General features: G+C 37.6%; 1 protein-coding gene and 2 non-coding genes across 3 annotated transcripts; 2 read left to right on the top strand and 1 right to left on the bottom strand.

Moving 5' to 3' along the window:
* Window positions 1-2168: 2168 nt before the first annotated feature.
* On the bottom strand, window positions 2169-4298 carry LOC113852111. Its single transcript, XM_027482363.1, has one exon. The coding sequence runs from the start codon at window positions 4296-4298 to the stop codon at window positions 2169-2171; it is 2130 nt and encodes a 709-aa protein (XP_027338164.1).
* Window positions 4144-4250, top strand: LOC113853507. The gene has a single exon (XR_003502625.1). It is a non-coding gene; the product is annotated as a small nucleolar RNA R71 (small nucleolar RNA).
* A 7826-nt stretch (window positions 4299-12124) lies between the features above and the next one.
* LOC113853589 lies at window positions 12125-12231 on the top strand. The gene has a single exon (XR_003502666.1). It is a non-coding gene; the product is annotated as a small nucleolar RNA R71 (small nucleolar RNA).
* The last annotated feature ends 8737 nt before the right edge of the window (window positions 12232-20968 follow it).

Genomic DNA, 20968 nt, shown 5'->3' with positions numbered 1-20968 from the left:
ATAGCCCATAAGGCATCATCTAATCTGTCAGGCCAGTCTTTCCTATTCCTTTCTACTGTCTTTTCTAATACTCTTTTTAACTCCCTATTAGCTACCTCAACTTGGCCACTCGTTTGAGGATGGTATAGGGTAGCAATTCTATGGGTGACTCCATATTTATTCAAAACTTTTTCTAGTTGCGTATTGCAGAAATGTGTACCCCTATCACTTATTAAAGCTCTTGGTGTGCCAAATCGTGAAAGTAGCTTTTTGAGGAACCTAGTGACTACTCTTGCATCATTAGTAGGTAATGATTGTGCCTCTACCCATTTTGACAAATAATCAATAGCCACTAAAATATATTTATTCCCTTTTGAACTAGGAAAGGGTCCCATAAAATCTATCCCCCAAACATAAAAAATTTCACACGTTAAGATGTAATTCTGAGGCATTTCATTCCTTTGAGAGATATTACCTGACCTCTGCCAATTATCGCACAACTCAACATACCTGTGAGCATCTTCAAAGATAGAGGGCCAGTAAAATCCAGAATCTAGCACCTTTTTAGCTGTCCTAGTCCCAGAATGATGTCCTCCAGCAGGGCCAGTGTGACAGTGTCCTAGAATTTTCCATCCTTCAGAGTGTGGCACACATCTTCTAATAACCTGGTCTACACAAATTCAAAACAAATATGGGTCCTCCCAAAAGTAGTATTTTAAGTCACAAAAGAATTTCTTCTTTTGTTTACTTGAAAAATCTTGTTGTAGAACCTTAGCAACCAAATAATTAGCAAAATCCGCAAACCATGGTAAAGAAAAATCGGAAGCAGTTACCACATTGTACAGATGTTCTTCTGGAAACTTGTCATTTATGCTTCCTTCTTCCAATTTCTCTATGCTGGGATTCTTCAACCTTGACAAGTGATCAGCAGCTAAATTCTCTGAACCCTTTTTATCCTTGATTTCCAAGTCGAATTCCTGCAGTAACAAGACCCATCTCATTAGTCTCAGCTTTGCATCACTTTTATTTAGCAAATAACGCAATGCAGAATGATCTGTATATACTATCACTTTAGAAAAAATTAAATATTGGTGAAATTTATCAAACGCAAACACCACAGCTAATAATTCTTTTTTTGTCGTAGTGTAATTCTCTTGGGAACTTGTTAGGGTCTTGCTAGCATAATAAATGGGTTGAAAATGCTTGTCTTTTCTCTGGCCAAGCACAGCTCCTACAGCATAGTCGCTTGCATCGTACATTAATTTGAATGGATAATTCCAATCCAAACCGCATAAAATAGGGGCTTGGGTCATCTTTCCCTTTAGTAGCTCAAAAGCACTTAAGCACTCCTCATCAAAATTAAAGGAGTTCTCATTTTCTAAGAGCTTGGTCAGAGGTTTGGTGATTTTTGAGAAGTCCTTGATAAACCTCCTGTAGAAGCCTGCGTGGCCTAAGAAGCTCCGAATTGCTTTGATAGATGTAGGGGGTGCTAGCTTTTTGATTGTGTTAATTTTTGCTTTATCCACCTCAATTCCCTTGCAGGAGATTTTATGACCAAGTACAATGCCCTCTTGTACTATAAAATAACATTTTTCCCAATTAAGCACCAAATTAGTTTCTTCACATCTTTAAAGCACTCTTGACAAATTCTGTAGGCAATGGGAGAATGAATCACCGAAGACTGAAAAGTCATCCATGAATATCTCCATGATATCCTCTACCATCTCGTCGAATATAGCCATCATACACCGTTGAAAAGTTGCCGGTGCATTACATAATCCGAATGGCATCCGACGATAAGCAAATGTTCCGTATAGGCATGTGAAAGTAGTTTTCTCTTGATCTTCTGGTGCTATTGGAATTTGAAAATATCCAGAGAGGCCATCCAGGAAGCAATAAAACATATGGCCTAAGAGACGCTCGAGCATCTGGTCAATGAATGGGAGAGGAAAGTGGTCTTTCCTTGTCGCGTCATTCAGCTTCCAGTAATCAATACAAACCCTCCACCCAGTGACAGTTCTAGTAGGGACCAACTTATTCTTCTCATTGGAAACTACAGTCATCCCCCCTTTCTTTGGAAAGACTTGCACCGGCATCCAGTAGCTTGATCACTTCCGCTTTCACCACTTCTTTCATGTTTGGGTTTAGTCTTCTTTGTGGTTGCACTACGGCCTTAAAGTCAGACTCCATCAAAATTTTGTGAGTGCAAAAGAAGGACTACTCCCTCTAATGTCAGAGATTCTCCATGCTATTGCTTTCTTGTGCTCTCGGAGCACATTCAGTAGCTGGCCTTCTTGTTCTTGTGTTAGTTTTGAAGCGATGATGACGGGTAACTTGCAACCGTCTTCCAAGAAAGCATACTCTAGATGTTCAGGTAGAACCTTTAGTTCTACTTCTGGTGGTTTGTTAGTGGCTGGGCTGGGCTGCTCCTCTGAATTTTGTTCCAGAGCTTCAAAGTTCCTCTTTCTCAATAATGGTTTAGTGGCTTCCAGATGATACCACTGTTCTTGAGTTAGCAGGCCCATATTATCTTTTCCTTCTTCATGCATCAAGCTTCTTTCCAACGGGTCTGAGATCAAGAATTCCTGTGTAAAATCAGAAACAAGGTTATCAATTACATTAATAAAGAAACATGAATCATCTTGTTTCAGGGATTTTTTCATTACTTCAGGAATTTTGAAAGTTACTTCTTCGTCTCCAACTCTTAAAATTAACTTCCCATCACTCACATCAATTATGGCTTTTGCAGTAGCTAAAAATGGACGACCTAAGATTAAGGGGACCTCAGTGCCCTCATCCATATCAAGAATCACAAAATCGACGGGAAAAATAAATTTGTCCACTTTTACAAGCACATCCTTAATGATACCTTTAGGATATTTAATTGACCTATCAGCTAGTTGAATACTCATCCTAGTTGGCCTAGGTTCCCCTAAACCCAATTTCTTAAAAATAGAATATGGCATCAAATTAATGCTAGCACCTAAATCATCTAAAGCCCTATCAACTATCAATCTACCAATGAGACAAGGAAGAGTAAAACTCCCTGGATCTTTCAATTTTTCGGGCATCTTGTTTTGCAGAATTGCTGAGCATTCTTCATTCAGAGTTACTGTGGCCAACTCCTCCAATTTCTTCTTGTTGGACAGTAGATCCTTCAGAAATTTGGCATACTTGGGCATCTGTGCCAAGACATCCACAAACGGTAAATTTATATGAAGCTGACGAAATAAGGAAAGAAATTTACCAAACTGTTTATCATCCCTATCCTTCTTCAATCTTGCTGGGTAGGGGAGTGGAGGTATGAATTCTTTCACTGTAGGGGATTTTTCTTCAGTCTCCTCTTGAACTTTACCCTCCTCTTCAATTGTAGCTTTTTCTGCATCTTGCTTTCCCCTTTCTTGCAATGTTTTGCCGCTCCTTAATGTTATTGCCTTCACCTGCTCCTTAGGATTTGTTTCAGTATTGCTAGGTAGGCTCCCTTGGGGTCTTTCTGAGAGGAGTCTAGAGATTTGACCCAACTGATTTTCCAGATTATGGATTGATGCTTGTTGATTTCTTAGTGCTGTCTCAGTGGATAGAAACCAAGATTCTGAAGTTTGAATGAATTTGGTCATCAGCTCCTCAAGGTTTGACTTCTTTTCAGCTGGGAGTGGTGGTTGATGTGGAGCTTGTTGAAACCCTGAGGGTGTGTTGTTCCGCATTGGTTGTTGATTGTTGTTCCACGGTGGGTTTGCATAGTTCCTCCAGCCCAGATTATTCATGCCATTATAATTTTGGTACGGTGGTCTGTTTCCTATCACATTGGCATGTTCTTCCTGAGTAGCTCGACATTCATGATTAGGGTGGCCTCCTCCACAAACATCACATCTCATCCTTGGAGCAACTGGATGGTTAACAGATAAACCATCAATCTTCTTCCCTAAGGCTTGAACTTGTATTGCCAAAGATGTCACTGCATCAAGACTATAGATCCCCGCCGATTTTGCAGGTTTGGATCGAGTGGAGCTCCACTGATAGCTGTTCATTGCCATTTCTTCAAACAGTTCTTGTGCTGCCCTTGGTGTCTTGCTATTCAAAGTGCCCCCAGCTGCAGCATCTATCATTTGTCTTGTGGCTGGGTTTAATCCATTGTAGAAGGTTTGCACTTGAAGCCAGTCCGGAATCCCATGATGTGGGCATTTCCGCAACAATTCCTCGAACCTCTCCCACGTATCGTATAACGTCTCTGTCTCTAACTGGTAGAAGGAAGAGATATCATTCCTCATCTTGGCAGTTTTAGCGGGAGGAAAATATTTTGCCAAGAATTTTTCTGCCATAGCCTCCCATGAAGTGATAGATCCTCGCAGGAGAGAGTTCAATCATTGCTTTGCTCTGCTCCCGAGAGAAAATGGGAATAGCATCAAGCGGATTGCATCATCAGTAGCTCCATTAATCTTGAAAGTATCACAAATATCCAGAAAATTAGCGATGTGGGCGTTTGGGTCTTCATCTTGCAACCCATTAAATTGAACAAACTGCTGAACCATCTGAATAACATTGGGCTTTATTTCAAAATTTCCTTGCACATTCGGACGGACAATGCTAGACTTTGTCCCCGTTAATGATGGACGAGCATAATCAGACATGGTCCTTAGTTGATCTTCGTTGTTTGCCATTCATTCCATGTGGGTTTGTGCGTTTTCCCTATGTACTAGCAGTCGCCTCTCTTTCCGAATTTTTCGCAAAGTTCTTTCGATCTTTGGGTCAAATTCAAATAGTTCTTCAGACAGTGTAGTAGAACGGGTTTTGATCATACACTAGAAAAATCAGCTCCTAAAAGGAATGAAAGCAAAATAGTTAAGTTAATTCAAGACTAAAGAAATAAATAAAATTAGTAAATACGTAATAAAGGGAATCCTAATTAAACAGTCCCCGGCAACGGCGCCAATATTGGGCAAGTGTACCCATTGTCGGAGTAATATTATTAAAATTAAAGTACCAAGTGTCGTATCCACAGGGACTGTTATTAAGAAATTTTTCCTTAATTGCATAATTGTTAATAAATATGAAAAATAAACTTTGTTGATGAAATTGCTAAAAGTAAAAGAATAATAATTTAAAAGAAACATATATTCTTGTGAAAATAAATTATAAAAAATTATAACTAAGGGTATTCAAAGGAAAAAGGCAAATATCTAGACTGTAAATCCCCCTAAGTGTCCAAATAACTGAAATTCTTCTTCAACTACTTATTTCCAAACCCTTATCGCTGCAGGAAATTCTAATTTAAATCAATACCTTTCTCAAGGATAATGATTCCTAACCCTCAGTTGATTAATCGGAATCTCTTCCTTAATTAATACCCCTAGGTTGCATTAAGTTCATTATGAATTCCATAATTAGGGTTAATCTTAATATAGAAAACTCACGTCTTTCTATCTCTAGAAATACATTCAAGTCTTTTTAATTGAGTAATGTTAATTTCATGCAGGAATTTTACTCAAATTCAAACAAGAAAACAAGATAGAAGCAAATTGATACTACTCAATTAAACCCAAGAGAAAAGAACATAAAATAGCATTAGAAGAATTCCAAAAAATTTAGTCAATTAGGATTCATTACATCTAGATACTCAAAGGAAAGTTAGAACCTAAACATCTTGAAATTAAAATTACAAAAGAGATGAATTAAAACGCTTGATCCTATCCTCCTGCCGTCTCTGAGTCTTTTGTCTCCAAAAACTGCCTCCCAGGTTCAAGACCAGTTCTCCTTTTATAGGAATTGTCCTAGGGTTCTCGTAAAAGTTAAATTTTTGACGTGCGTAAAAGTACACGCCCAAGTACACGGCCATGTACTTTGGCCGTGTACTTCTCTGTTTTCTAATAGGTGTCCTTCAAATCTTTCCTGACAAGTACACGCTCATGTACACGGCCGTGTATCTGGCCGTGTACATTTCTGGTCTGTGATACTTGGCCTTCAAAATCTTTATATGAAGTACACGCTTATATACATGGTCATGCACCTTGACCGTGTATATCTCTGGCCCAAATGATGCATTCCTTAACAATACCCGTGTATATCTCTGGCTGAATATTTCCTTGTTCTTTGCATTCCGGTGAGATACACGACCATATACATGGGCGTGTATCTGCCCGTGTATATCTCTGGGTTCTTCTTTCTTCAATTCTCGACATCTTTGAGGTTTTCATATCCTTGATCCTTTTTCCTGAAACATAAATAAAATGAGATTAATTATAATTCTATCAATGAATAGCTTAAAAACTCTCAATTATCATAATATAGGATTAAGTCTTTAGAGCATTTATCAATCCTCCATCACTAATCAGAATTCTTAGCACTCCAAATCTTGAAAAAATGTTTTTCTTTATAAAGGAAATCACCACTTTGGCTTCATTTGTTCTGGTTGGTATAGCTTCCACCCATTTAGACACATAATCCACTGCCACAAGTATGTATTCATGAGAAAAAGAAGTTGGAAAGGGTCCCATAAAGTCTATTCCCCATACATCAAACAGTTCCACCTCCAAGATATTGTTCAAAGGCATCTCATGTCTTCTGGAAATGTTACCAACTCTTTGGCATTTATCACAGTTTTCTACATAAATTTTTGCATCTCTGAACAATGTAGGCCAAAAAAATTCAGCTTGTAATACTTTGGCAGCTGTTCTTGATCCACTATGATGACCTCCATAATCTGAATTGTGGCAATGCCATAAGATATCAGCTTGTTCTTTCTGTAGAGTACATCTTCTCAAAATGCCATCTACTCCAATTTTGAATAGATGAGGATCTTCCCAAATATAGAACTTGCTGTCATGAAGAAATTTCTTTCTTTGCTGCCAATTCATTCTCTTTGGAATGTGTTGAGTGGCCTTAAAATTTGCTATATCAGCAAACCAAGGTAATTCATCCACAGTTAGCAGCTTTTCATCAGGAAATTCTTCATTAATATCCAAGTAATCTGATGGCATTGTGTCCAATGGAATTTTGGATATATGGTCTGCAACACTATTCTCTTTTCCTTTCTTATCTCAAATTTCTAACTCAAATTCTTGAAGTAGTAGAATCCATCTCAGCAGTCTTGGTTTAGCATCCTGCTTAGAAAGCAAATATTTCAGAGCAGCATAATCAGTATATACCACAACCTTGGACCCTACTAAATAAGACCTGAACTTATCAAAAGCAAATACTATAACAAGCAACTCTTTTTCAGTGGTTGTGTAATTAATCAGTGCAGGGTTTAGGACTCTAATAGCATAGTAAATCACATGTAGTCTTTTATCTTTTCTTTGTCCTAATACAGCACCCACTGCATTGTCACTTGCATCACACATTAGCTCAAATGGTATAGTCCAGTCAGGTTTAACAAGAATTGGAGCAGAAATCAGTTTTTCTTTTAAAACAGTAAAAGCATGCATACAAGATTCATCAAATAAAAATGTTGCATCCTTTACAAGCAAGTCACTAAGAGGTTTGGCAATTTTAGAAAAATCTTTAATGAACCTTCTATAAAACCCAGCATGGCCTAAGAAACTTCTAATTCCTTTCACATTCACAGGTGGAGGTAATTTACTAATCACTTCTATTTTAACTTTATTAACCTCCATCCCTCTAATTGAAATCTTATGGCCAAGCTGATGAATCAATATTTTTACTGATATTTTAGCATAATTTTAACACATTTGAAAAGAAAAATATATGAAGAAAACAGAAAAACTCAGAAAAAGAGAATGAATTGAAGTTTTCTTTAAAATTGTAGTTATCTTAGCAATTGTGGAATTTTTGCTTAGGAATTAAGTTTTTAATCTTGTTTTTGAAGGAATAATTCGAGTAAGGTTCATGAAAATGGAGGCTTGATGACAAGGAAGAGGAAACAAGCAAGTCTGGACTCCAAAAACACGAGAACAAGAAAATGCAGACTGGGCGTGATCACTATTGTCAGTGAAAGTGATCACTCCAGAGTTCAAAGAAGAAGAAAGTTTGGGCGTCATCACTTTTATCAGTAAAAGTGAGCGTTCCAGAGAGGCAAAATATCAAGAAAGCTCTGTGTAACCACTATTGTCGTCGAAAGTGATAGTTCCAGAGAGCCTTCATCTTGGCGAGTTGCGCGTAGTCACTTTTATTCATAAGAGTGATAACGCGCAACTACTTGATGTCTGCGTTGACACTTTTATTAGCAAGAGTGATAGTTCCAGAGAGCTCTCAATATCAGGAAAGTTGTGCGTGACCACTTTTTCTTATAAAAGTTGTGCGTGACCACTTTTTCTTATAAAAGTGTTAACGCGCAACCATAAACCTTTTGTGTAGTTACTATTTCTCATAAAAGTGATAACGCGCAAATTTGGGAATTTCTATAAATACCAGATGCGCTCAGATTTTCAGGGAGTTTAGTTTTATTTTCCGTTTTTCTGTTAAATTGTCGTTGAGAGAGATTGGGAGAGAAGATTGGGGTCAAGTCTTGAAGCTTCCACAAAGAGGAATCAGATTGGAGCTTCCAGCCATGGCTTCTTGGAGTTTTTCTTCTTCTTCTTCTTTCTCTTTCTCTTCTCCCATGTCTGAGTAGTTTTCTTGTAGTTAGGGGTTTATGAAACTCGAATTGATGTATTGATTTGATTCTTGCTTCTGAATTTTGAGTTCTTGGATTAATTGAATTGTGAATTCTACTTTTCTTGCAATCTATGAATGGAAATTCGTATGGTTCATCAAAGAGGAACATTTACCAATAGAAGTTGGATTTGAATCTCTGATCTGAGTTTGCAATCAGAATTTAGGGATTTCTTAGGGATAAGGAGACCTAATTCTGCAATCTTAAGGTTCTAAGTCTTAATGCAACTTGAAATTGAACTTCACCTAAGGGATTAGGGTGGTTTAGTTGCTTGTTAGGGTCAATGAGTTAAGGGATTAACCTTTGGCTATTGATATGCGAAACTGATTGGCAATTAATCAAGTTCTTGAATTTTCAAAAGCATAATTGAATTAATATTGACATTCTTGTGAAGTAAATTCCTAACTACCTTTCAATCCATTTCTAATCCCACATTGCATTCATTGATCTGTTTTCTGCAAGTTTCCTTTACTCTTAATTGTTTTGGTTTACTGCTGTTAGATGTTACAAACCTTATTCAATTTTTGTATGGCTCAAATGGTTACAATTTTGTGAATTGATATTTGAAATCTAAATTCCCTGTGGAGAGGATATCCTGATCTTAAAAATTACTCATTACTTGCTACAATACTAGTGCACTTGCTAGTGTTAGATTGCGAACAACACAAGCACTATTCCTTCTTGCACCATAAAGTGACATTTCTCCCAATTCAACACCAAGTTGGTGTCGTCTTGACATCTCTGCAAAACAATGGACAAATTAGATAAACAATCATCAAATGAATTCCCAAAAACAGAAAAATCGTCCATGAATACCTCTATTAATTTCTCAACTAAGTCAAAAAAAATAGCTAACATGCCCCTTTGAAATGTAGCTGGAGCATTACACAGCCCAAAAGGCATTCTTCTATATGCAAATATTCCAAAGGGACAAGTAAAAACAGTTTTTTCTTGATCAATTGGATCTACAGCAATTTGGTTATAGCCAGAATATCCATCTAAAAAGTAGTAAAATGCATGTCCAGCTAACCTTTCTAGCATTTGATCTGCAAAAGGTAGAGGAAAATGATCTTTTCTGGTTGTATCATTCAGCTTTCTATAATCTATACACATCCTCCATCCAGTGACAGTCCTTGTGGGTATCAACTCATTCTTTTCATTTGGTACTACAGTCATTCCACCCTTTTTAGGTACCACTTGCACAGGACCTACCCAATTGTTGTCTGAAATAGAATATATGATCCCTGCATCTAATAGTTTAATGACTTCCTTCCTTACCACTTCCTTCATGGTAGGGTTTAATCTTCTTTGAGGCTGCACAACTGGTTTAAAATTTTCTTCAAATAAAATTCTGTGCTTACAAAAGGATGGATTTATACCTTTTAAATCTGAGATGTTCCACCCTATTGCTGAATTATGGGTTCTCAAAATTCTCAGCAACTTCTCCTCCTCTTCTTCCTTGAGTTCATTGCTTATGATAATTGGATTTTCATGTTTATGATCCAAGAATGCATATCTCAAGTGAGATGAAAGTTGCTTTAATTCCAGCTTCTGACTTTTCTCTTCTTCTCCTTCATTTTTCAACTCCTCTTTGATCGATTCTTCTACAGGTATTAAAATAGGTAGAGCTTCCAATTGCTGCTCCATTTCAGATACGTTTTCATCTTTAAAATGCAGAGGTTTAGTATTTCCTGCAGCTATGGTTTCTCTCAACACAGAAATTTCATCAAATCCATTCAAAGAATAAGGAGTGATCATAGAATCCAATGTATCTACTCACAAATATGTGTTATCATCAATTGGATATTTCAAAGCTTCAAATACATTAAATATTACCTTTTCCTCTTGAACTCTAAGCATTAACTCTCCTTTTTGCACATCAATGAGAGCTCGTCCAGTTGCAAGGAAAGGTCTGCCCAAGATTAATGGTATGTTTGCATCTACCTCCATGTCCAATATGACAAAATCTGTAGGAAAAATAAATTTGTCAACCTTAACCAACAAATCCTCTACTACTCCATATGTATAAGTATATGATCTATCAGCTAATTGCAATGTAATGTTGGTTGCTTTCACTTCTTCTATCCCCAATTTCTTCATAATGGCTAATGGCATCAAATTAATGCTTGCCCCCAAATCACACAATGCTTTTCCCACAGTACAATTTCCTATTTCACAAGGTATGCTAAAGGATCCTGGGTCTTTTAATTTTTAAGGAAGTTTTCTTCTAAGAATAGCACTGCACTCCTCTGTCAAGGGTATAGTCTTATCATGTTCTAACTTCCTTTTTCTTGGAGAGTAGTTCCTTCATGAATTTGGCATAAAATGGCATTTGCTCCAAAGCTTCAGCAAATGGGATGTTAATTTGCAGCTTTTTGAACACGTTTAGAAACCTCTCAAACTGCTCCTCTTGCTTAGGATTTTGCACTCTTTGAGGATAAGGCAGTCTCTTATATTTTTCTGGATCAATTGGCTTGTAAGTGTCCTCAAATAATTGCTTCTTTGTCTTTCTTTCAGGACTTTTATGAACTTCTTCATTTTTTTCTGAATATTCTCTCTTTAGTAGCTTGAAGTTCCCTTGCTGCAATTCTTCTTTTAAATCTCTTTTCTCTGCTGCATTTTCTACTTACTTCTCTGTTGCAACATTATTCAGTTTCTTTTCAGCTGGTTTTGGACTGGCTACAACAGCTCCACTTCTTGTAACTATAGCTTGACATTGTTCCTTTGGATTCACCACTGTGTTGCTTGGAAATCTTCCTTCATCTCTGCTTGTTAATTGTTCAGCCAGCTATCCAATTTGAGTTTCTAACTTCTTCATAGAAGCTTCTTAACTCTTGATGCTAGATTAAGTGACTTTCATGAATTGTAACATTGTTTCCTCAATCTCGTTCATTCTTTCACTCATTGGTCTAGCTGAATGTTGACTCCTTTGAGGTTGAGTAGAAGAATTTCCTTGAAAGTACTGCTGTTGTTGGTGATTTCCTGCATTTGAAAATGGAAGAGATGTATTAGTACTTTTCATTGCAGAATTCTGAGGATTCCATTTATAAAATTGTTGATTCCTATTATTAGAATACTGAAATCCAAGAGGAAATGATTGTTGAGGATAAGATTGTTGCTGTCTTTGATAATTCCCCATATAATTGACTTGCTCTTGTGGTTCAGGTGTAGGTACATCACATGCACCATTAGCGATTCCCTCCACAAAAATCGCATGTCAACTGACTTGTTACCACATTTCCAGTCTGCAAATTATTAATCTGCTGAGTCAAAGCTACTATTTGATCAGAAAATAATTGGTTCTGCAGCTGATTCTGTGCAAGAAAAGTTTCCATCATCTTTGCTTCATATTCATTGCCTCTTCTTGTATTCCTCAAGTTGGAATTCTGATACATGGATGAAGCCATCATCTCAATGATTCTTTGGGCTTCTTCCAAGGATTTCATGCTCAAAGATCCTCCTGCAGCTGCATCAATCATAGTTGTAGTTACTACATTCATTCCATTATAAAAAGTTTCCAGCTGCATCCATTCTGGAATACAATGATGTGGACATCTTCTCAGCAACTCTTTATATCTTTCCCATGCTTCATAAAGTGATTCTCCTTCCTGCTGCACAAAAGATGTTATTTCTCCTCTCAGCTTAGCAGCTTTTGAGGGAGGAAAACATTTTGTTAGAAATTTATTCACAAGTTCAGTCCATGTGGTGATACTTCCATGAAGCTGTGCTTGTAACCAACATTTGGCTTTGTCTCTTAAAGAAAATGGAAATAGCCTCAGTCTTATAGCATCTTCACTTACTCCATTCATCCTTATAGTATCACACAACTGCAGAAAATTAGAAATATGCAGATTAGGATCATCAGAAATTCCACCAGAAAATTGGTCCTGCTGCACTAGGTGAAGTAAGGCTGGTTTTATCTCAAAATGATTAGCTTGAATGGTTGGTCTAACAATTGAAGAATTATAGCCTTGCATATCTGGAATTGCATAATCTCCTAGTGTTCTCATTCTATGTTGTTCTACCATTTCAACTTTTGGAGTTGGTTGTCTAAAAGGTGAATGTTTCCTATTTGCAAAAGGAGTGACTTGAAATTCTAGAGAATGTATAAACCTCTAGATCACTGTCACTTCTTAAAGATCTCTCTGCTCTAGTCTCTTTTCTTAATCTCCTAAGAGTTCTATCAATGTCCGGATCAAAGACAAGAGTAGATTTATTTTTGTTTTTGCCACGCATATACAACTAAACACAGATATAGTATAATGAAAACAGAAAACTGCACATGTAATATAATATTTGCAGAAAATTTAAAGAAACAAATGCTCAATCTAGTTACTTTCCTATTACTAATGATATTGAAACAAATTATTCCCCGGCAACGGCACCAAAAACTTGTTACTTTGACAACTGCTATTGCACTGAAAGTAAACTGACTAGCAAGTGTACTAGTGTTGTTGTAGAAAGTTATAAAAAATCTTAGAATCAAATTAAGTTCCAAGTATCGTCCTCAGGGAATAAAGTTCTCAATTACCACTTCACAAGATCACAATTAGTTGAGCTTTACAAATTTCAGATGGATTTGGTATGAATATATCAAAAACAAAATTAGAAAGTAAAACAGAATAGTTAGTACAAAAGTATATAGTAAACATATGTAGAAAGAGTAGTTAGGAAATTGTTTCACCAAAACTTCAACATTGAATTAATAAAGTTCTGAACTTTCAAACATTTAGATGGAATGACAATCAGTTTCACATTATATTAATCAAAGGACAATCCCTTGCCTCAATGAATCTACCATCTAATCAAATCACTCTAATCCCTTAGATCTAATCCAATCAAATGCTGCATTAAGTTTGAGAAACCAAAAGATTGCAAGATTAAGATATCTTATCCCTAAGAAACCAATATAACCTTGGCAATTAATTCAAATCCGAGAAACAAATTCAATTCCCATTGATAAGAGTTCCTCTATGATTAGTTGATCAAATTTTCATTCAATCACTACTTTAACAGCAGAATCAATCACTCAATCCAATCCAAAACTCAAAGTTCAGATCCAAAATCAATTCAACATTTCCATTTCAGATTAATAGTTCCTAACCACAAAGAGTTTAAGCAAACATTACAAAAAGAGAAGAGAAGAGAAGAGAAGAAGAGAATGAACAAAGAAGAAACATCTTCAAGACAATCTCCAATCTGATCCCTCAAGAAATGAAGCTTGGTGTTCGTCCTAAATCTCCCTCTCTGACTATCTCAACAACAAAAGAAAATGGAAAATAAAAAATGAAAAAAAACTCCCTAAATTCCTGAGCTAACTGCCTTTTATAGAATTCTCGCTCTGCTGGCGTGATCACTTTTTCCAGCAATAGTAATCACGCAGAGGCTAGTTCTTCATTTCCACTTGTGCGTGTTCACTTTTGCTGGTGATAGTAGCCACGCGCACTTCAAAGTGTTCACTTTTGTTGAAAATAGTAGCCACGCAGAAGCTTCCCTTACTAATGTCATGCGCGTGTTCACTTTTGCTAGAAATAGTGAACACGCAGAAGCTACCTTCTTGCGCGTGTTCACTTTTGTGGATAATAGTGAACACGCGCAGCTACTTTTCTTGGAGGACTCTCTGGAACACTCACTTTTTCCAGAAAAAGTGATTACGTAGAAGCTCTTCTCATTGCAACCTCTCTGGAACGATCACTTTTGCCAGCAAAAGTGATTACGCAAAAGCTCTTCTTCATTTTATGGTTCTGGAGTGATCACTTTCACCAGCGAAAGTGATCACTCAGAGGCTGTTCTTCAATTATCAACTTCTTTCCTCCAAGTTTTGCTATTTTTCTTCCATTTTTCCTTTGATCATCCAATCCTCATGAACTTAGCTCAGAACTCCCTACAAAAGCATACTTGAAATGTCACTTTTTACATAAAAAAATCAATGAATTTTAAAATAACTATGTTTAAAAGTGACATGCAACATTTTATTATTTTTTTAAGGGTTTTCAACTATCTCAAGCATGTTTTCTTTATTAATTGCACTAAAAACTATTGTAAAATACTAGTAAAATATGGATTCATCACCTGAGACGAGTTTCGCACGTCTTCCTTTGTCGGTAAGCAAGAGGAGACCAAAACAAACCAAAACTGGAACTTCGGTTCAAAGGCGCCAGAAAGTGCCAGAAGGGGAGAAAGTTGTGAGAAAGCCTTCCTTTGAGTCCTTGGAGCGATATTCAAGGAGTTTCAGTAGCCTGAGGCAAGTTTCGCACGTCTTCCTTTGCCGGTAAGCAAAAGGAGACCAATAGAGGCCAAAACTGGAACTTGGGTTCAAAGGTGCCAGAAAGTGCCAAAAGGAGAGAAGGTGGTGAGAAAGCCTTCCTTGGAGTGATATTCAAGGAGTTTCAATGGCCTGATGAGTTTTGCACGTCTTACGTTGTCGATAAGCAAGAGGGGACCAAAACAGACCAAAACTGGAACTTGGGTCCAAAGGCGCCAGAAAGTGCCAGAAGGGGAGAAGGTGGTGAGAAAGCCTTCTTTTGAGTACTAGGAGTGATATTCAAGGAGTTTTAGTGGCCTGACACAAGTTTTGCACGTCTTCCTTTGCCGGTAAGCAAAAAGGGACGTAAAGAGACCAAAAGTGAAACTTAGGTCCAATGGCGCCAAAAAATGGCAGAAGGGGAGAGGGTGGTGAGAAAGCCTTCCTTTGAGTCCTTGGAGTGATATTCAAGGATTTTTAGTGGCCGGAGATGAGTTTCGCACATCTTCCTTTGCCGGTAAGCAAAAGGAGGCCAGAAGAGACCAAAACTGGAACTTGAGTCCAAAGGCGCCAAAAAGTGCCAGAAGGGGAGAAGGTGGTGAGGAAGCCTACCTTTGAGTCCTAAGAGTGATATTCAACGAGTTTCAGTGGCCTGAGACGAGTTTCGCACGTCTTTCTTTTGCCGGCAAGCAAAAGGGGACCAAAAGAGAGCAAAACTGAAATTTGGGTCCAAAGGCGCCGAAAATGCCAAAAAGGGAGAAGGTGGTGAGAAAGCCTTCTTTTGAGTCCTAGAAGTGATATTCAAGGAGTTTCAGTGGCCTGAGACAAGTTTTGCACGTCTTCCTTTGCCGGTAAGCAAAAAGGGACGTAAAGACACAAAAACTGGAACTTGGGTCCAATGGCGCCAGAAAGTGGCTGAAGGGGAGAGGGTGGTGAGAAAGCCTTCCTTTGAATCCTTGGAGTGATATCCAAGGAGTTTTAGTGGCCGGAGATGAGTTTCGCACGTCTTCCTTTGTCGGTAAGCAAAAGGAGGCCAGAAGAGACCAAAACTGGAACTTGTGTCCAAAGGCGCCAGAAAGTGCCAGAAGGGGAGAAGGTGGTGAGGAAGCCTACCTTTGAGTCCTAAGAGTGATATTCCACGAGTTTCAGTGGCCTGAGACGAGTTTCGCACGTCTTCCTTTGCCAGCAAGCAAAAAGGGACCAAAAGAGAGCAAAACTGAAATTTGGGTCCAAAGGCGCCAGAAAGTGCCAGAAAGGGAGAAGGTGGTGAGAAAGCCTTCTTTTGAGTCCTAGGAGTGATATTCACGGAGTTTCAGTGGCCTAAGACAAGTTTTGCACGTCTTCCTTTGTCGGTAAGCAAAAAGGGACGTAAAGAGACAAAAACTGGAACTTGGGTCCAATGGCGCCAGAAAGTGGCAGAAGGGGAGAGGGTGGTGAGAAATCCTTCCTTTGAATCCGTGGAGTGATATTCAAGGAGTTTTAGTGGCCGGAGATGAGTTTCGCATGTCTTCCTTTGCCGGTAAGCAAAAGGAGGCCAGAGGAGACCAAAACTGGAACTTGTGTCCAAAGGCGCCAGAAAGTGCCAGAAGGGGAGAAGGTGGTGAGGAAACCTACCTTTGAGTCCTAAGAGTGATATTCAAGGAGTTTCAGTGGCCTGAGATGAGTTTCGTACGTCTTCCTTTGCCGGTAAGCAAAAGGGGTCCAAAAGAGAACAAAACTAGAACTTGGGTCTAAAGGCGCCAGAAAGTGTCAGAAGGGGAGAAGGTGGTGAGAAAGCCTTCCTTTGAGTCCTAGGAGTGATATTGAAGGAGTTTCAGTGGCCTGAGACGAGTTTTGCACGTCTTCCTTTGCCGTTAAGCAAAAAGGGACTTAATTTCTAAGCAAAATTTCTACAATTGCTAAAATAACTACATATGTAAACAAACTTCAATTCCTTCTCTTTTTCTGTGTTTTTCTACTTTCTTCATATATTTTTCTTATCAAATGTCTTAGAATTATGCTAGAATATCAGTAAAATTATGGATTCATCACTACCCCAAACTTGAATTTTTCTTGTCCTCAAGCAAATCAAACTAAACCAAGGGTAATTCTTCCAATTTTAAAAAACCAGTTGACAAACTGCTATATTAGAAATTTCCAATTTCTAACTGTGTTTTCTGTATAATTTTAACTTAAGATGTTCTTCCAATTACTCAGCATTACAGTCACAATGCATTAATCAAATTCTAAGCAAGAGTTGCTATCTAAGTTCATATGTATCAGCCACGTTCATGTGAGAAACATTAAAAATCATGACCACTTCTCACCGGAAAGTGTTTCCCTCATTGCTCAACAGTGTTTAGGCACTGTTTTCTCTCTTTAATCATCAATTCAACTACTTTTTGCAAATTGCTCAACTGCTTTTTGCAGGTTATAGCATGGCTTAGGTTAAGGTAGATACTGAACAAAATAAGAAGCAATTTGCAATTTCAAAAAAAATCAGAGGCATTTTGAGTGAATGACTTAAAAACTAATATGGTTTCGCCTCATTTCTCCTTAACTTCCTCAATATTGCAGTAGTCAATTTGTTTTTGTGCAGCAGAATTGTCATGTTGATTTTTCTTTCCTTGCTTTTCTGAGTTCAATAATTTTTTGCAGCTTTTTACTGCAATTCTTTTTCTCTTGAACTCAATTTTTTTTTTCACTTTTCAGAATTTCCTGCAGCCAGTTTTGCTGCATAATTTCTTTATTTTTCTACAACACTATATTTTTATTTTCTGACTTTAGATAGCCTGTTATTCCCCTACCCCAAACTTATAAATTTGCTTGTCCTCAACAACGCAAATGGATGCTACCCCAAACTTAGTTTTAAAACTCATTCTTGATTAAACTTACAATGCCTCTAATTAATTGAATGGTAAAATTGGTTTTTCAGCAGGGCTTGTAATGAAGTTAATTCAAGAAAAAGGAATATTAAGCTCAAAGAGGTGAACTAGGGCAATTAAGCATAAGGGAAGGCATTTTAGGCTAACTAAGGATATCAATCATGGCCTCTATCATGTGGGTGAAAACTGTAACATGCATATTCAATTAAAAACAAGGGCAAGTTCTAGAGAATGCAGCCAAATATGATTAATCACACAAGAAAAAAAATTAGACAGCTCAAATCTCACTAGGCATTTATAAGTGATCATGTGAATTAATGAAAACACAATGCACCTAGTGGCAACTGCCACATTTTGAAAATACAAGTGTGATTTCATTTTGAGAATAGGAAAAACAACTTAAAAAGAATTTCACACAGAATTCACAAAATTTTCAATCATCTTTATTTGATTCACAACCAACAGTTTATTATCTATTCTAGTATTTTGGTGTTTTTCAAAAACAATTCAGTGTAATGTGAAGCTAACACATGAACAAGAGGTAGAGAATGAAACGCCCCTTTCATGGCAGCTTGTGCAAGTGTCACCATCCAATGTGTGTGAGTGTTGTGTGTGTGACATTCTCTGCACAAAAACACCAGAATTCCATCAATTCGCAGCAAAAGAAAGGTAATTAGTTAGAAAGCTAATATAAATGCAGAATAGGTATGTGAAAATTAACCCAAATTGTACCAATTAGTGATTACAACCCAAAAAGTTTAAAACTACCAGAAATTTACAAACTCCTAATAACAGAAATAAATTCCTAAACTAGTCTTCTGCTGCATCTTCTTCCTCTGAGCTTTCCTCTTCAGAACCTTCTTCTTCTTCTTCTTCTTCTTCTTCCACTACCTCTTCAAATGTTGGTTGAGGAAAGTGGGTTCTGTATATTGGCATATTCTTGAATACAGAAGAACGAAAGCACTGGCATTCTCTCCCAAGTCTGGAGTATGATACATTTCATCTTTGGTCATTCCCAATTTCTGACCAATATTCAGCATAATACATTCCATTAACATAACTCCAGTTTTGAGGCTATTGTGCAGCTCAGTCTGCCCTTCAGGTAGTTGCTTCAGAGTGTCCTTCATCATCATCAGCTTCTCTTTCTTGTATTGTGAAGGAATTGGAGCTGCAGAAGTGCAGGAGACAGTTGTATAAATCTCTTTTATCAGAGCTGCAGAAGTGCAGGAGACAGTTGCATAAATCTCTTTTATCAGAGCTGCAGAAATGGATGGTGCAACTCTGATTTTCTCTTGATAATCACTAAATTCTACTCCTGCGTCTTCACAAAGCAATGTAATTACTGAAGGGAAGGCTAATGAATCTTTCTTTGTCTTCAGTATTCCCAAAATACATTCACTTATGACTTCTCCCACATCTATGTAGATGTCAGAGACTATGGCAAAAAGTAGAGCAGCCCTCTTGACAGCTAGTGTAGAGCTATGTTTAACAGGCATGAAAGAGTTTAAGATAAACATGCTCCATACTTTGGCAAAGGGCAGAAGACTTTTGGTGACAATGTGCTTTGGCTTCTTAGACTGGTTGAGCTCCCATGTGGTGCCTGGTTTCCCAATCCTTTCCAAAATCTGCACAAAATCAATATCTGGACTTTCCTTAAATGACTTGAAGTCCAGTTGTGCAACATGTTGTGCAGAATTAATTTCCAGCACTCTGTTGATGTTTGCTGGTGAGAACTCAATCCTCATGCCTTTGACCATGGAGCTGAACTTAGGGATTCGATTTCCCTTAAACCTCATGGCATTGGCGTAGAATTCCTGAGTTATTTCCCTCCAACCCAGGCCAGCTGTTGCACAGAAGATTTCGCAGCCTCTTCTCTGGATTTCCTCTTTAAATTCTGGATAATTGTTCCCAACTATTTGGAAAGCTCTGTTGGGAACAATTTTTCTTCTTCGAATATTGGCTCTGAAAAAGTTTTCATGAGCCAAACTTCTGAATCTTGGATCATGTGTGGCAGGTGGTGAAGATCTTGAGGGTGCAGCTGTTCTTGGTGGAGGTGATGGTGAAGGTGAAGGTGCAGGGGATCTTGGTTGAGGTGGTGAAGAAGGTGAAGGTTCAGGTGATCTTGGTTGAGGTGGGTTAGAGATTTGAATAGGTGAAGAACTTGAGGCACCATCAGTTCTAGCCCTTTTTGCAGCTGAAGTATTCCTAGCTTGAAGATTTCTGCTAGATCTTCTTGTTGGAGTTGTGGAAGATGCAGCTCGCTTCTTCTTAGGAGTGGTAGAAGATGCACCTTGCTTCTTCTTAGGAGGACCCACTGGTGTATTGAATGAAGTCCTAACCATTTTGTAGTTTTCTGCAAGGAAGAAGTAATTGTCAGTTTAAAATTTTAGAACAATAGAATAATTCTATACTGCAGAAAGTTCAATCAAGCAGTTTGCAGAATTTTAATTTTTCTAATACTTCACATCATGCAATCTGCTCATAATAGCATTCAAAATTCACATACCAACACCCAATTGCATAACTTGGTCAAAACATGCAAAATCTAACAGTACAATTTCAGAATGAACACTCTTATAAAATATCAGGGTAACACAGAAAGATTATTACAGGCCTTGACCAAATTTTCAAAACAATTCTGTACTGTCAGCAGTTTATTATCAAATTTACAGGTTTGTATTCATTTTTCAATCAAGTATGCACTTCAAATATTCCCAATTTAATGTCGAACTCACTTTTAGCACAGTTATGTATTCTAATTTCCAATTCCACAGTTTCAGAAAATTTTATTGCTATCAGTTTAGACTCTGCAGAGATTTGGTTCATATAGTGTAATGTGATTTCAAATATTACATCAATTTAACATACATGACAGAGAACACCTATTTAGAGTATTATCTATTCTATTTTGAACCAACTAACCTCAAAACATGAATTCAAGTCTGCTATCAGAACATGTATTATACAGATGCAATGCAGAAGTGAATCTTCTCAGAGAACTCAAATTACAGCAAAACCTAATCTCAGTATTTTCTATTTCCCAAATTGATTTAAATGCCTTGAACATTCTTAGTTACCCTTTTTCAACAACTTCCCCAAAATATTTAAACACATACAAAAACCCCAATCATAGATTTCAGAAATAAGGGAAGTGTACCTTGGTTGAAGATGCAGAAATGATGTTCGAACAGGGAAGAAGAATCTTCTGAATCGCAATGCAGAGATTGATGAGTAGAGAGCTCTCAGAGACGGGAGGGATTTTTGTTTAACAAA

Source organism: Abrus precatorius, unplaced genomic scaffold, assembly GCF_003935025.1.
Source record: "Abrus precatorius isolate BTA unplaced genomic scaffold, Abrus_2018 Scaffold0, whole genome shotgun sequence".
Taxonomy (NCBI): domain Eukaryota; kingdom Viridiplantae; phylum Streptophyta; class Magnoliopsida; order Fabales; family Fabaceae; genus Abrus; species Abrus precatorius.
Note: the sequence above shows the minus strand (reverse complement) of the source record. Positions and strands in the feature narration are given on the sequence as shown.

What these genes read in the sequence shown, in the direction of transcription:
- LOC113852111 (XM_027482363.1), bottom strand. Translation starts at nt 4,298, where the DNA reads ATGGCAGAAAAATTCTTGGCAAAATATTTTCCTCCCGCTAAAACTGCC.